This window comes from Cantharellus anzutake (assembly GCF_015039405.1).
Source record: "Cantharellus anzutake strain C23 chromosome Unknown EI90scaffold_183, whole genome shotgun sequence".
NCBI lineage: Eukaryota > Fungi > Basidiomycota > Agaricomycetes > Cantharellales > Hydnaceae > Cantharellus > Cantharellus anzutake.
The window spans coordinates 63,603-75,967 of NW_024067133.1; the positions used below are offsets into that span (position 1 = coordinate 63,603).

Consider the following 12,365-nt stretch of genomic DNA (forward strand, 5'->3'; position numbering starts at 1 on the left):
TGTGTCCAAGGCAGGGTTGTGTTGTGCCCGATAGCGCGCCGTTGGGATATCATAGCACAGCATCCCTTGGAACCCTGCATCCCTCCCCCGAGTCGAATCCCTGGTGTGAGCCTTTTCTCTCCTATTTCATTGAGAGCTGATGAGGGAGTCGAGGGTAGTAGACCTCTAGGTAGGAACCCTTTGATGTATCTGGCACTTACATCTCTCATTCCCGCGCAGCATTCCCGTTCAGCATTCCCATTCTTATTTTGTTTTTCCCCCACTTTGGCATATCTGCTGCTCCCTGGGAGTCCCAATACTTTGATGTAAAGGGATCAGAGCACATCCCTCAAAGTGTTCCCAGGCAGACACGTCATCGTGGCTTTTTCTTTTTCCATATCTCTCTTTTTTATTTTCCACGATCCCCCTTCTCAACTCAGAACATCTGTCTCTTGCCGTTGAAAACGTCGGTCTCAATTTGTATCGATCACTGAATCCTCCGTATCAGTCTCGGCCGCTGAAGTTTCCGTATCAGATCCTCTTGGGGAATCCCTTTGATGAGAGTTCAACTCCGTACGACTCTTCACTTAATTTTTCCCGCTTCTAGTTGACTTTCTGCCCTATTTGCGCTCAACCACATTTCCAGACTCTCATTTAGTTTTCTGGCGATCAGATCGATGGTGTCTATGATCTATGGCGGTGGGTCGCTTTGTGTACGCCCTTAGCCTCCATTTCAACGCCTCACGTTGGTCCAATGCGCTGTCAGCGCTCAAGTTCACCCCGGATCTCTATGGGTGATTTTGGCCATAGGCGTCTTTGGATGGGCTGCTTCGTGACGGCCTTCTGTGTCATTTTTGGCCGATTTGGCCGGTCCTTGGGCCATTAGCCCGGATCTTACGTTAGGACCTTCATCCTAAGCGGGTGGACGATCTGCTGCCATTCGAGCGATTTTGTCGACGGGGGGATGAGTTTTGGCTGGTTTGATGATTTTTGGTGCGTTGGTCATAATTTTCCCCCTTTCCATGCCTTTCTCCCCCCTTTAACTCGCCGTTCTGATGTTCTGCGACTGTCAGAGACTGGATTTTGTCAGAGGCTGGGATATTGTCGGTGTCGGAGATTGTGGCAGAGGTCTGTTGGAGCGCGCGCGCGCGGATATGCGGGCGGAAATATGTGGCGCGTCCGGAAGCGCTGTTCAAGGTTAGCAGAGTGGGATCGCGGCCTCAGCGACTCAGGTGGAGCGCTGTGCCCTGAGCTTGACGTTTGGGGGAGATCCCGTATTTACGGATTGACACTCACAGCGGACTTCAAACAAGACTTGCAGGCGGAGCGGACCTGTAGGAGGAGCGCGGACTCCGCAAGCACGGACTCAGAGGGGGGGAAGCCCCTTTGCAGAAGAAGAGACTCAGAACAGACAGGGGGGTACTCTAGTTGATTTCAGACTGGGGTCCCCGAAAGTATTTACAAGGTAGATAAATAGGCAAGAGGGAATATAGAAAGGCCGGTCAGTCCGGCGCGGTCCGGCGCGGAGATAAGCGGGGATTGTCAAACTAAATAAGGACAAGAGCCCGGGAACTGGAAATGAGGAACAGATCACTAAACAATAAGTGGCAAGGGTTATTGATGAATAACTGAATGAGATCAATAACCTAGTGCCAATAAAGAGGGGATCAAATGCCGATATTGGCAGGGAAGCAAACAATAAATGGCACTCGGCAAGGAATGAATGATAAGCTGCCAAGTGACAAATGGCCAGAGGGAAAGCGGAGGTCAGCGCGCGGCGCCGATACAAGTCCGCAAATAAGCGGGGTCGGTGCGGTGCCGACACAAGTCCGCGAACAGAGGTTGATCTGCCAGCACTGTCACACAAGGACAGCATGAAGGCCAACAGAGGTACAGAGGTGGGCAGAGGGTGCGGAGTGGGCAGAGGGTGCGGAATGCACGGAAGCGGGGCATGGCTGTGACCACATAGCAGGAAGCGATGTGTGGTTCAGATGGAGACAAGGCAGGCATGACTGAATGCCGGGAGCACCAAGGGCTCAGGAACTGGAGGTAAGGTCGGAATACCGACAGGGTCTAGGTTCTGATTCTTGGCCAAGTCTCACACAGTAAGGCAGGGGGCCAGACATGGGGTTGGGGGCTGGTTAGGATGGGTTTCGGGTCGGCGGATTCGCCTATCGGCATTGGTTCGCCGCTGACGGAGCCCCGGGATTTGTCGGTCGTGACAGCGACGCCCTTAGAACCTATTCCCACATCTGATCCCCCCATTCCTCAATTCGCATCATTCATATCCGCCCAAGCCCGCGTGTCCGCAGTTGCCGGTTCAGTGATCTCGACATTACATGCTTCAACGAACAAGAGTTCAACAACAACGACAATGTCTTTAGCGTCTGCCCACCTGCTTGCTACGGTCGTTGCATCTGACCGCGCGCCCCACTCGCCCTTCCCTAGCGTCAGAAACGCTACCGGTCCTCAGGCATGCATTGCCCAGTCGCTTCATCGGAGTCGTGGCATGCTGATTCTGACGCTAAGGAGTCTACACTGTCTCTTGACCTCGACGATGTAAGTATCGGTTCCCCCATATCTCTCGCCACCAAATTCACCATCTCAACTTCTTTGGCTCAAGCGCTTCAGACTCCACGCTCGAGGCTTCCTTTCTACCATCGAATGTTTCTCTCGATTCCTGATCAGCAATTGTACAACGTCTGTGGTGGCCGGCCACTGTGTGCTGCACATTCTGAATTTGTGGGCAATTTCACCGATTTTCGCAGAATCGATAACCCGTGGGGATTGGTGATGACAGGCTGCGTCGTGCTCGGCTTTTGCGTCGATTCCGCTGGGGTTTTGAGGGTTGGATTGCCGATTTATGGTCGATTGGCTGGTTTTCCGGTGTTCTTTCACTGGGTATCACTCACCTTTATCCCTTTTCAAACACTCTTTGAGCTCGCACCCCTGAGCCTTTCTGCCCGAGCCTCCCATACTGCCCATACCACCATCTCCATCTCGGCATGGGCCCCTCGCTCGATCGTCGCTGCCTCTGTCTCCATGTCCAAGTGCTTCCATCATTCGATTTGTCTTTTAACTCAGTAAGTCTTCATGCCCGGAATAATGTCGCTCAAGATTGTTAACTTCGGGAGAACCACTGGTCGATTAGAAGGATTTGGACTTATCAGTAAGTATGCCCATCCCCACTTCTGACCTCTTGTTTCAATGGCTCGCGGACTAACGTTGCTTACTTCGATTGTCACACTCAGTTGACTGTGCCCGAAATTTCGATCCTGCACGCAAAAATCGAAGAAGGAAATGCCTCACCCCATCCGTCTGCTTCCTCCATCATCATTTCGGGGCGTTGCTTCGGACCACCTATGGGGTTCTGGTGATCCAACATCCTAGCCTTGGCACCATTATCAACTCTTAACTTAGCATCTGTCCGACTCGGCTTGACGCGGGCTTGGGGGAGGTCGACTCTGAGCACATCGCATTGCTACCAAATTTGTCACATATATTTACATGAGCCCTAAGAGGGAGCTGAAGGAGAGCTGACTGTGAAAATATGTAATCAATCGGTCTCAAATGGTGTTGTGCCAGGATAAGATGACCTGGAGGAGGGTTTGGGTCAAAACTAATGAAACCCATAGGGATGGGACCGTGAAACTAACATTTGGATGCTCGTTAGTATCGCAGCGACATCATGGGTAGGTGACCGGCGATTCTGAAGCAAAGCTCTCCGTTCGCATGGATGTTCGGATGATTTTGACAACGGTGGCGGGTTTGTTGGGATAGGACTCGTTGAATTGAATGTTCCATCGGCTACTTGGTCCGAATATCACCGCATTCCATAACATGAGGTTGTCATTGCAAGGAGCGACTTGAATCTGACGCCATGCACCATTGATGGCCCAAGATCTCCTATTCAACGTTGATTCAACGAGTCACGTTTCCCAGCGACACAAACAGCGATAGATGTCAGTGAGCGCTGCTGACGCCTCTACCAACACTAGGCAACGACCCGCGACTGTACCAAAAGCGCAAAGAAGCCTTTCAAGGAACGCATACTGTGAAACTCATTTGAACCCGACACCAAGTCTGACTCTTACGACGGACACATGGACACTCTTGTGCAATACTGCGTGCGAGAACTTTGTTTTGAGGGCGACTACGGTATGAGCACACTCGTGGCTGGCTGGTTTTTTTCTGGGAGATACTCAATGAATCATCCTCCCATGTTTGATTCGTGCTTAGGTTGTTCCAAGGGCACCACGACGCACAAAATATTAGCACCTCCAACCAGATAATTTTATTCAGTATATATCCTCCCTTGTAATACGTACTGGACAGGTCTCCATAGGCCTCTGTCCTCAAATTCCGCAAGTCTCCGTTGCTCCCAATCCGATGACCTCCGCCCTTCAACAATTTTCCGGACTTTGACAGGATCTCATGCGAGAGTCAGTGGGTGCTTGTGGAATGTGTTTGGATGTTGACAACTAATTTAATCGCGGAGTAGCCCTCGAAGATGACAGACATGGCATACATGGTGCTCAAGCTGGTTGCTTGCGCCAAGACCGCCAAATACTCATTCGGATCGATGTTCCACCTTGTCAAATCCCTGGAGGAACTCGAATTAGTGTCAGTCATCATTTGTGTTGAATCGCTTACTTCAATTGATGCCACTTCCCTCGTCCCATCAGGCACAAGATCCACAGTTCTGGGATTTCCAAGAATTGTGTTGTTCATCGCTCCTTTTGGGAACATAGCGAAGTGTGGCAAAAATTGGTTGCTGAGGAGAGACAACTGCAGTCTATTGCGATAGAAGTTCAGAGCGGCTTTCTCAGAATGGACTTGCCATTGCCTCCGCCGTTTATGGGACCCACGAAGAAGAGCTGGTCGATGAGGAGGAAAAATCCCAACATGATATCGATGAAGCTGTCAAATCCTTGGAATTTGAGCCTTTGGATCCTCTGACACTCGGAAGTTTCCCATTAGTTGCTGCGCGTGTCAAAAAGTTGTTGGGAAACCGTGCCAACAACACTCATGCTTACACAAATGCATTGCCCACCATTGTAGGTACACTCCCCTTCAGGTGGAGCAGCTAATAGCGTATTGCACCACTTCAGGGATGTCAGAACCCTACTCGCGCGGATCGACGACTTTTCCGGCGCCAAATCATTAACATGGAACGCCACGGGCTTATTGAACGAGTGTTTGTGCCGTCAAAAATGGCTCGAAATAAGATGATCATTTGCATTCGCCCCACCGTAGGTGGGCAACGTGTCCAGGGAATATCCCATAAAGGTGAGAAATGCGGTGTCACAGGGGACCCTGACATATCACATAATTCTAGTGAGGTTCCGGAGACGTTGGCGAAGTGGAATGTCACTATTCATCGCCAGCTAACTGAAATTGCAGATATTTTATCCCAACGTGGTAAGACGTACAATGTACGACCCGTCTCACCCTTTGCTCTCTCGCGGGCTAACAACCTACTAGGAAATGACGGCGCTCCTCAGTCAGTTCGATGTGTGGACAATCGAACATCTCATGAAGAAGAATGAGGAACATCCAGTGCCCCATCATCTCCGCCATTTCGCTATCGTCTCCGAAGCTATGCATTATGGGCGCGAATGCCACATGGAATACTGGACAAAATCGGTTCTTCAGCGCTCACAACTTGATCCAAATGCTGTCACTGAGAAACTCGGAAATATTTTGGCTGAGGACTTGTCTGACGTGGCAAGTTTTGGAGAATTCCTCGAAGAAGAATTTTACGATGGGGATGTTGACACCCTGGCAAAATATGTCGACAATTTCTGTCGCCCCACAATGAAGCGAGATCGTAGGACCAGTCTTAAAGCAGATGGGATTCCTCGTAATCGGAATCCAATACTACCCGATGGGACTGTCAAGAAAGGCTGCCCACGAAAGGAGTGGAGTGTGCCAGAGAAGAAGACTAACGCTATTCGAAATATTCCATCAGTGGCACAAAGAAACATGGCAGGCCACCAAAGGACAGGAATTTGGCGCAGGATCCTCAGAGCCCACCTGCCGCTACGCATGAAACAACACAAGGCGGAGATCTAACCTTAGGTCGATCCAGAGAGGGTACTTCCAATAATGGAAATTCTGTCAATTCGAGGTTAATTGGTGGTGGCTTACCCGAACAATCGATTCTAATCAATGACCAACGTCCTGGGATAATCGAGGATCCTATGTTGAAATCAGTGTGTATCTCATTTAGTTCTCGACAGGTGAAGTGTTCAACAGTCATTCACAGACGAGGAAAGCCACAAAGCGTCCTGCGATAGCAGGTTTATCTGAAAAAATCCAACTAAATGTCGTAAGACGACAAATGTTGAATCTGGGGTTTCTCGGCCCCCCCCTCAAACGGTGCGTCCCCATCCGCAGATCAGCACAACCCGGGAGCAACCAAAGCGCATTCTCGGAAAGGGATCAGAGGTGAGTCTCCCCAGCAGTCAGCTGTGGCGCCTTCCTGACATGGTTTCAACACCCAGCACCCAGGAATGCCAATCTTACGGCTTTGCGTCGACAGGAAGAACTCCTGACAGTTCTTCAGGATCTTGGAGGGATCGCACATTTGTCGGAGGATCGAATATATGAACAGTTCCAAAAGGTCATCGAAAGGAGGATCGCGGATGGTGTAGTCATGAGTACTCCGGAAGGGATGTCTTTAGATCCGCGGACCCTGAGTAAGACAATGAACAGTCTCAGCGACCGAGGGCCATCTCCTTGCCTCGTGCCCTCTTCCAAGGTCATCCTTCTATTGCGTTCCATATTTGACGGCCAATCTCGTGGAGCGCTTCCTATGTGCTGGCAAAATTGCAGCGCGATTTCCTTTCATCGTGCTTGGATATCAATACTCGTGCGTATGATGAGCCTGATCTTACCTTCTGGAAAGAGATCACTGGGGCACCGCTGGACGCCATCAACTCTTTCATGGAGGAGGGAGGAGCAGAGGAGGTTACGGAACGAAAAACAGCGATTACTCGGTCAGACTAAACCTCGTCGTGAGCTGGATAAGGTCTTGTCCCTGAAGATTGCTGAGGCGAAACAGTGAAGGAGCTGATAACTAAATTCAAGTCTCGCCAAACCATCCGGCCCCTACTTCGAAAAGGTCTGACTCAGAAAAAGGAAGAAAGAAGAGGTGCAAGATCAGATTAATCCAGCATGTCTTACAGTGGCCTCAGTCTCACTCACAGAAGCGAACACTAGCGCAGTTCCTAAGGCTCGATGACGTTTCAGTTGGAACGATGACTTCGACGAGCTTGCTCGAGACGCCGGCGCCATCATCAGAGCTCGCTGGCGCCACCTCTCGAAACCAGTTTGGGGAGCACTCTCAGAGGTATTTCCTACTATCTCTTGTCACAGCGCACGTATGCGCGTTTCCAAAGTCCTTGTGGGAGGACATGCTGCGTACGCCAAGAGGCTGGAAGCTCAATGGATGGACCTGTAGTTGAAGTTTCGTGGATCGACAAACCTTCCTGATGACCATCCCGATGACCCCGTAAATTTTGACTCGCTAACGCATGTCGACTTCTTAAGAAGTTACATAGACAAGGGTAAACTGTAGGTTTCGCTGCTGCTCAGTTTGAACCCATTGTTAACCCAGTTCTGGGACGTAGTCGGGCCGGAGTTATTGACCAAGCGACCAAGCTGTTCGGTGCAACACTTCCAAAAAGCATTTGCCCGATTGCCCAGCGGTTCGGATACACGGACGATTCCCGATCTTATGATCCAAAGTTCGATTACTTCCTCACCACCGTTGGAGATGAAAACGCTCTTTGTTCCGACCCATTCGTCATGAGGTCTGCCAGCGATGCCCCTTCTACAGGGGGTCCGAGAATCAGGGGGCTTACTCAGGCAGCAATCAAGGCGAGACTCTGTGAAATGGGGCCGAAACCGATAGATCTGATCCGCAATCTTAGATGACTGTATCCACACCCAAGAACATTTACGACGATAAACTTGCAGTGGCACTCCTACAACAGCTTGGGGATACAGAAGTTGCCGAAGCTAACGAAGTTCTTCGTACGGAAGATTTTTGCACTCTCCAATCATGACCCATCACACCCTAAGCTGGGGCGCGGATACCGTTATCACAACGCGTACGCAATACTTTTCCATTTGTGTGGACAAATTTTTATGTTAGTATAGAATGAGTTCGGCAATTTTTGGTGTATTGGGACGCCATCGTGTTGGAATTGAACTGATGCTTACCTATTGGGTCAGTGAGGACACTCACGATCCGTCCTTCTCTGTATCGCCCAGCGTGTCACCAGCTTACAAGACCTCGGAGTTGCCATCTATAGGGAACCCGACTGGCGCCTTAGGGCATAGCATAACATTTGATGGACGTCAAGCTGCATGTGGGCCTCATCCATGCGTTGACGAGGCTGCTGTGGACTGTGAAAGCCTGCATATTACGCTCTTCGGAAACGTTGTTTGCCAACTCGGAATTATCTGAGGAGCTCCATCAGTATTGGATGCTGTGAGGGATGCAGGAGAAGCTGGAATCTCGAAAGAGAATCTAGTTGTTTGTTTTCTCAATTGCAGGCTCAAGTACAGGTCCCACAAGAATTGGTCGCGAGATGCATGAAAATGCTGACCAGTACTGCGAGACCTCTTGCATTTTGGGCGGGATATTGCCGCCCAGCTGTCCTTGTCGTGTCCCAGCACCTTCCCCCTTGGTCCGTTCGGATCCCGAGTCCCATTGTCTGTGACACCTCCGATCCCCCAGGTGGGGTCAACCCAGGGATCGGCGGAAACCAGAATAGGTTCATAAGTGTGTTCCCCCAACGATGGAAGGATATACGTGGGCAAACTCTCCAAAACCAGTGGGATGCAGCGCTAAAGGCAGTGATGAGTCACATCTGGCTCCGACCTGGAGTTTCCGAGACATAGCGACTCGTCACCGTACCATACCCCTCTATATGAATTGGACCATGGGATCGATCACAGCCGTTGCAATTAAACGACCTCGCTCACCATCGGGTGATGTAGATTCGCGCTGTGAAACTGGTATGTCCCTGAGTCTGATTTTCATTGTTTCTCTTTTCTTAATCCCTATGCTCTTAAGGAGAAAACCAACGAGAACGGGGCACGGTGTATGGATGACGATATCGGATATGGGTCAGATTCTGACACGGTAAGATAGTCCAATTCACATATGTGCATTTCAACTTGACACTCATTACACCGATGACACCCCCTCCCGTTCCACCTCACATTCGCATCCTCACAACAGCAACTAGATTCACATGAAGCGATACTTTGCATGATCCGTGACTATCACCTCACAGCTGATATCTTAGCTGAGCAACTGTAAGCGATAAGCGTACAGAACCGTATATAAGCTAGAACCTTTGTAGATAGAAAAGACAGAGATCTTGTATTTTACACCCTCTAGTGTAATATCGAGTTTGACTTTTGATTATCCTAAGATTTCGTGATCTCTCTTAACCACAATCGCTGGCCTCTGCCGACGTTAAGATCCCTCACAGCAACTTGCCTTCAACAATCCACGATGGACAAGCTCGACTGCAAACTCAAAGTTATCTACAGCATGGAAGATCTCTCACAACTATAATGCTATTGTCCGAAAACATGAGCGACATCAAAGTACTACCTGGCCAAGAAGCCCCCCGAGAGCAAAACCAATTTCAATATGTTTTATTCCATACACTTCCTTCGTAGTTTTGGCCTTAGACCCATTTTAGATCTTAGCGCATTTCCCCGCGTTGATGTTGTTTCTCGCTCAACACCTTCCTATTCTGCCCCAATTTCCCCACTTTCCACTAATGCTACTCCCAGCCCACCGATGCGCACCTCAGCAACACATTTGGAGAGCCCGCTCTCGCTCATCACCTTCCTATTCTGGCCAAATTCTCCACCTTCTATCAATGCTACTCCTGGCCCACCCGATGCGCGCCTCACACACTCTGCAACACACTGGGGGGTGAGGGCTCGGTCAATGCTCTCCTTCCTATTTCTTGTTATGTAGCACTCAGCAGGGATACTCAGTGGGGGAAGATCTCACACACACGTAGTAACATTGTAACCGGTATAACTAATAACATGATGAGACAAAGGTATAAGATGCGAGTAAGCGCTACATGTGGAACGCAATAAGCAGTGAAATATAACGCATGGTACTATATCAGTAACTGATACGCGTACCGGCACGTCGTCATGGCTTGTCCATCCAACACTCTTCTGCCCCAATTTCCCCACGTCCTACTAGCATCACTCTCCCGCCCTGAATCTGAATGGGCATCTTGCACCTTCTGCATCACACTGTGAGGGCTCGGCCAATGGACATGACAACTGACATGCAACGGCCAGCCAATGCCGCATCGGTGCACTTTTTGTTTTCCGTTCTTGTGCTCGCTCTGACTACTTAACTATTTACTCTAGTTGGTTTGTCGTTCAACTCTAAGCACGTGCATGTTGCCTTTTGCGCTCATCTCAGAGGGGTTTTTGTAGGTTTTCTAACGACATAGCATCCGACGTTGTGACGCCTACTCAACCTGTGTTGCCCACCAGTTAGTCTCCTCTAGCTTGAGTCGCTGACCTTGAAGACCTCACACTGCGGATTTCGTCCTCACACGAGAGCCCACACAACGGCACACCTCCCCCACCTGGAACCAGTTAAACATACCAGAAGCAGCAAGGATGTTTTCACCTACACTGCCTAACCGTGCCTACGTCGAAATCCCTCAACGTCGACCTGTCCTCAGGGGTCCAACCCCCAAGCCGGGGAACATTTGGCTCATTCTCTACCGCCCTCCCAATAGCAATGCCGATGGAGCCTTCTACCTTGACATACCTGTTCACATAATTACGCGGTTGTGCCAGCATCCTCACAAGTATCTCCGCTACCTTGGTTGGTGTGTTTTGGGTATCGAAGGCCAAGTGACGCATCAGGGAGAAGATATTGGGGACGGAGGAGTGCTGGTTGATCAAGGGATCTATGATTATGTTTGTGCTCCGGCAGGTCCTTTGCATTCTCATTAACTCCTATTGGATCATTCGCCTGACCATCCATACCGTCCATCCCACCCACACAGATGGAACGGATGTGCTTGCGCATGCAATCGATCCTGAAGTCATCAAACTGCGGAGTAACGTTTCAAACTCAGACTCAGCGCACTCTGATGGTCGGGCGGGCTTCCACACAGTACTCATTGAACGCGATCACTGCTGCGTGTTCACACAAGACCCATTTCCTGCAGCAGCTCACATCATTCCATATGCTCGCGGAGACGAGGTGGGTTTATATTGCCGATCATCGCGCTGGCATTCAGACCTCGTCCAAGTGGTTCCGTCTAATAATCACCGGACGTAACCCCTATGAAGAGGATGTGTCGGACCTTAAATCCATCAACGACATTCGTAATGGGCTCTCAGTCGGAGCGGATATTCACAAACACATAGATGCACGTCGATTTGTAATCCTGAAGGTCCTTCATTTTCCTTATCTTGGATATTCCTAACCCCTTCATGCAGACTCCGAATAGTATTTTAGGTGTCGGTGATGTGCCACCTAGTGGTCCTGATAACTTTCCCATGGATGCAACGCAGTTAGAGTATCCGCGTGGCGAACGGTTTTCACTCCAATCGCTAGATAATAATCCCTCGCTGATTTCCAGGGCAAACAAGGATGCTTGCTTTGTGCAAGGAACAACTTTATCCAAGCCCTCTTCCCTCATACTCCATTACAACTATGGTGCTGCAGTTGTCAAGCAGTGGGGTTGTTGTGCCCATCTGCTTTCAAAGCGCAACAACATTCCTCGTCCTGAAGTTCAAGTAGATCATCAACCCAGTGGCCCCTCTCGAACGGTTCATGATCGGAACATAGCAATTCAAAAACGCGCGCATGACGGAAATGTTGGTGGTACAGCTCCAGGGGGGGTTACTGAAGGTGCTGAAGTGGATATGGTTGAGACTATGGAACCCCTGGTTGGCCATAAAGGATGGGATGAGGATGATTGGATGCTATTTTTTTGGAGCAAAACCCCAGCTGGTTGCAAATATTTTTGTGCAGCTGAAGAGGAATTTACTTCTCGTGTCACTGAATGGGTGGATGGGGTTCCCCATGATGCAGGTGTACAGTAGCTATCTGTAGGTCATGCATCTAATTACATGTAATTATTTACATCAAGGAATAAAAAAGGAATGAACAATGAATAAAGTAAAGAATAAAAGAATGCGTGCACAGCATGCATTAAACTCCTACATCCAACACCCATTCCTTACACCCAGTGTAAGGACTTACTGTCATGACTGACAAATCTCGGGGCTCTGTCAGCGGCGAATCAATGCCGATAGGCGAATCTGCCGACCTGAAACCCAATCTAACCAGCCCCCTGCCACCC

The 12,365-nt window shown here is 49.8% G+C and overlaps 3 protein-coding genes across 3 annotated transcripts; all 3 read left to right on the plus strand.

Moving 5' to 3' along the window:
• Window positions 1–4,498: 4,498 nt before the first annotated feature.
• EI90DRAFT_3159897 (uncharacterized protein) lies at window positions 4,499–8,001 on the plus strand (the record flags this gene model as incomplete). The annotated part of the gene is made up of 13 exons (XM_039066254.1): window positions 4,499–4,734; window positions 4,787–5,036; window positions 5,091–5,414; window positions 5,464–5,949; window positions 6,009–6,194; window positions 6,248–6,310; window positions 6,384–6,429; window positions 6,486–6,742; window positions 6,817–6,980; window positions 7,072–7,105; window positions 7,170–7,364; window positions 7,445–7,557; window positions 7,614–8,001. 13 exons carry the CDS (start codon window positions 4,499–4,501, stop codon window positions 7,918–7,920), a joined length of 2,661 nt encoding a protein of 886 aa, XP_038908087.1. The 3' UTR covers window positions 7,921–8,001.
• Window positions 8,002–8,451: 450 nt separating this feature from the next.
• Window positions 8,452–9,075, plus strand: EI90DRAFT_654380 (uncharacterized protein). The gene is made up of 3 exons (XM_039067913.1): window positions 8,452–8,524; window positions 8,545–9,009; window positions 9,068–9,075. Exon 2 carries the CDS (start codon window positions 8,584–8,586, stop codon window positions 8,890–8,892), a length of 309 nt encoding a protein of 102 aa, XP_038908088.1. The 5' UTR covers window positions 8,452–8,524; window positions 8,545–8,583; the 3' UTR covers window positions 8,893–9,009; window positions 9,068–9,075.
• A 1,354-nt stretch (window positions 9,076–10,429) lies between these two features.
• Window positions 10,430–12,163, plus strand: EI90DRAFT_3159898 (uncharacterized protein). Its single transcript, XM_039066255.1, has 5 exons — window positions 10,430–10,469; window positions 10,534–10,984; window positions 11,058–11,257; window positions 11,295–11,438; window positions 11,497–12,163. Exons 2-5 carry the CDS (start codon window positions 10,663–10,665, stop codon window positions 12,103–12,105), a joined length of 1,275 nt encoding a protein of 424 aa, XP_038908089.1. The 5' UTR covers window positions 10,430–10,469; window positions 10,534–10,662; the 3' UTR covers window positions 12,106–12,163.
• The last annotated feature ends 202 nt before the right edge of the window (window positions 12,164–12,365 follow it).

Excerpts from the sequence above, each read along its gene's own strand:
- EI90DRAFT_654380 (XM_039067913.1), top strand. The coding sequence starts at position 8,584 with ATGAAAATGCTGACCAGTACTGCGAGACCTCTTGCATTTTGGGCGGGA.
- EI90DRAFT_3159898 (XM_039066255.1), top strand. The coding sequence starts at position 10,663 with ATGTTTTCACCTACACTGCCTAACCGTGCCTACGTCGAAATCCCTCAA. Across the intron at positions 10,985-11,057 it reads TTATGTTTGTGCTCCGGCAG|ATGGAACGGATGTGCTTGCG; the intron begins GTCCTTTGCATT and ends CCACCCACACAG. Across the intron at positions 11,439-11,496 it reads ACATAGATGCACGTCGATTT|ACTCCGAATAGTATTTTAGG; the intron begins GTAATCCTGAAG and ends CCCTTCATGCAG.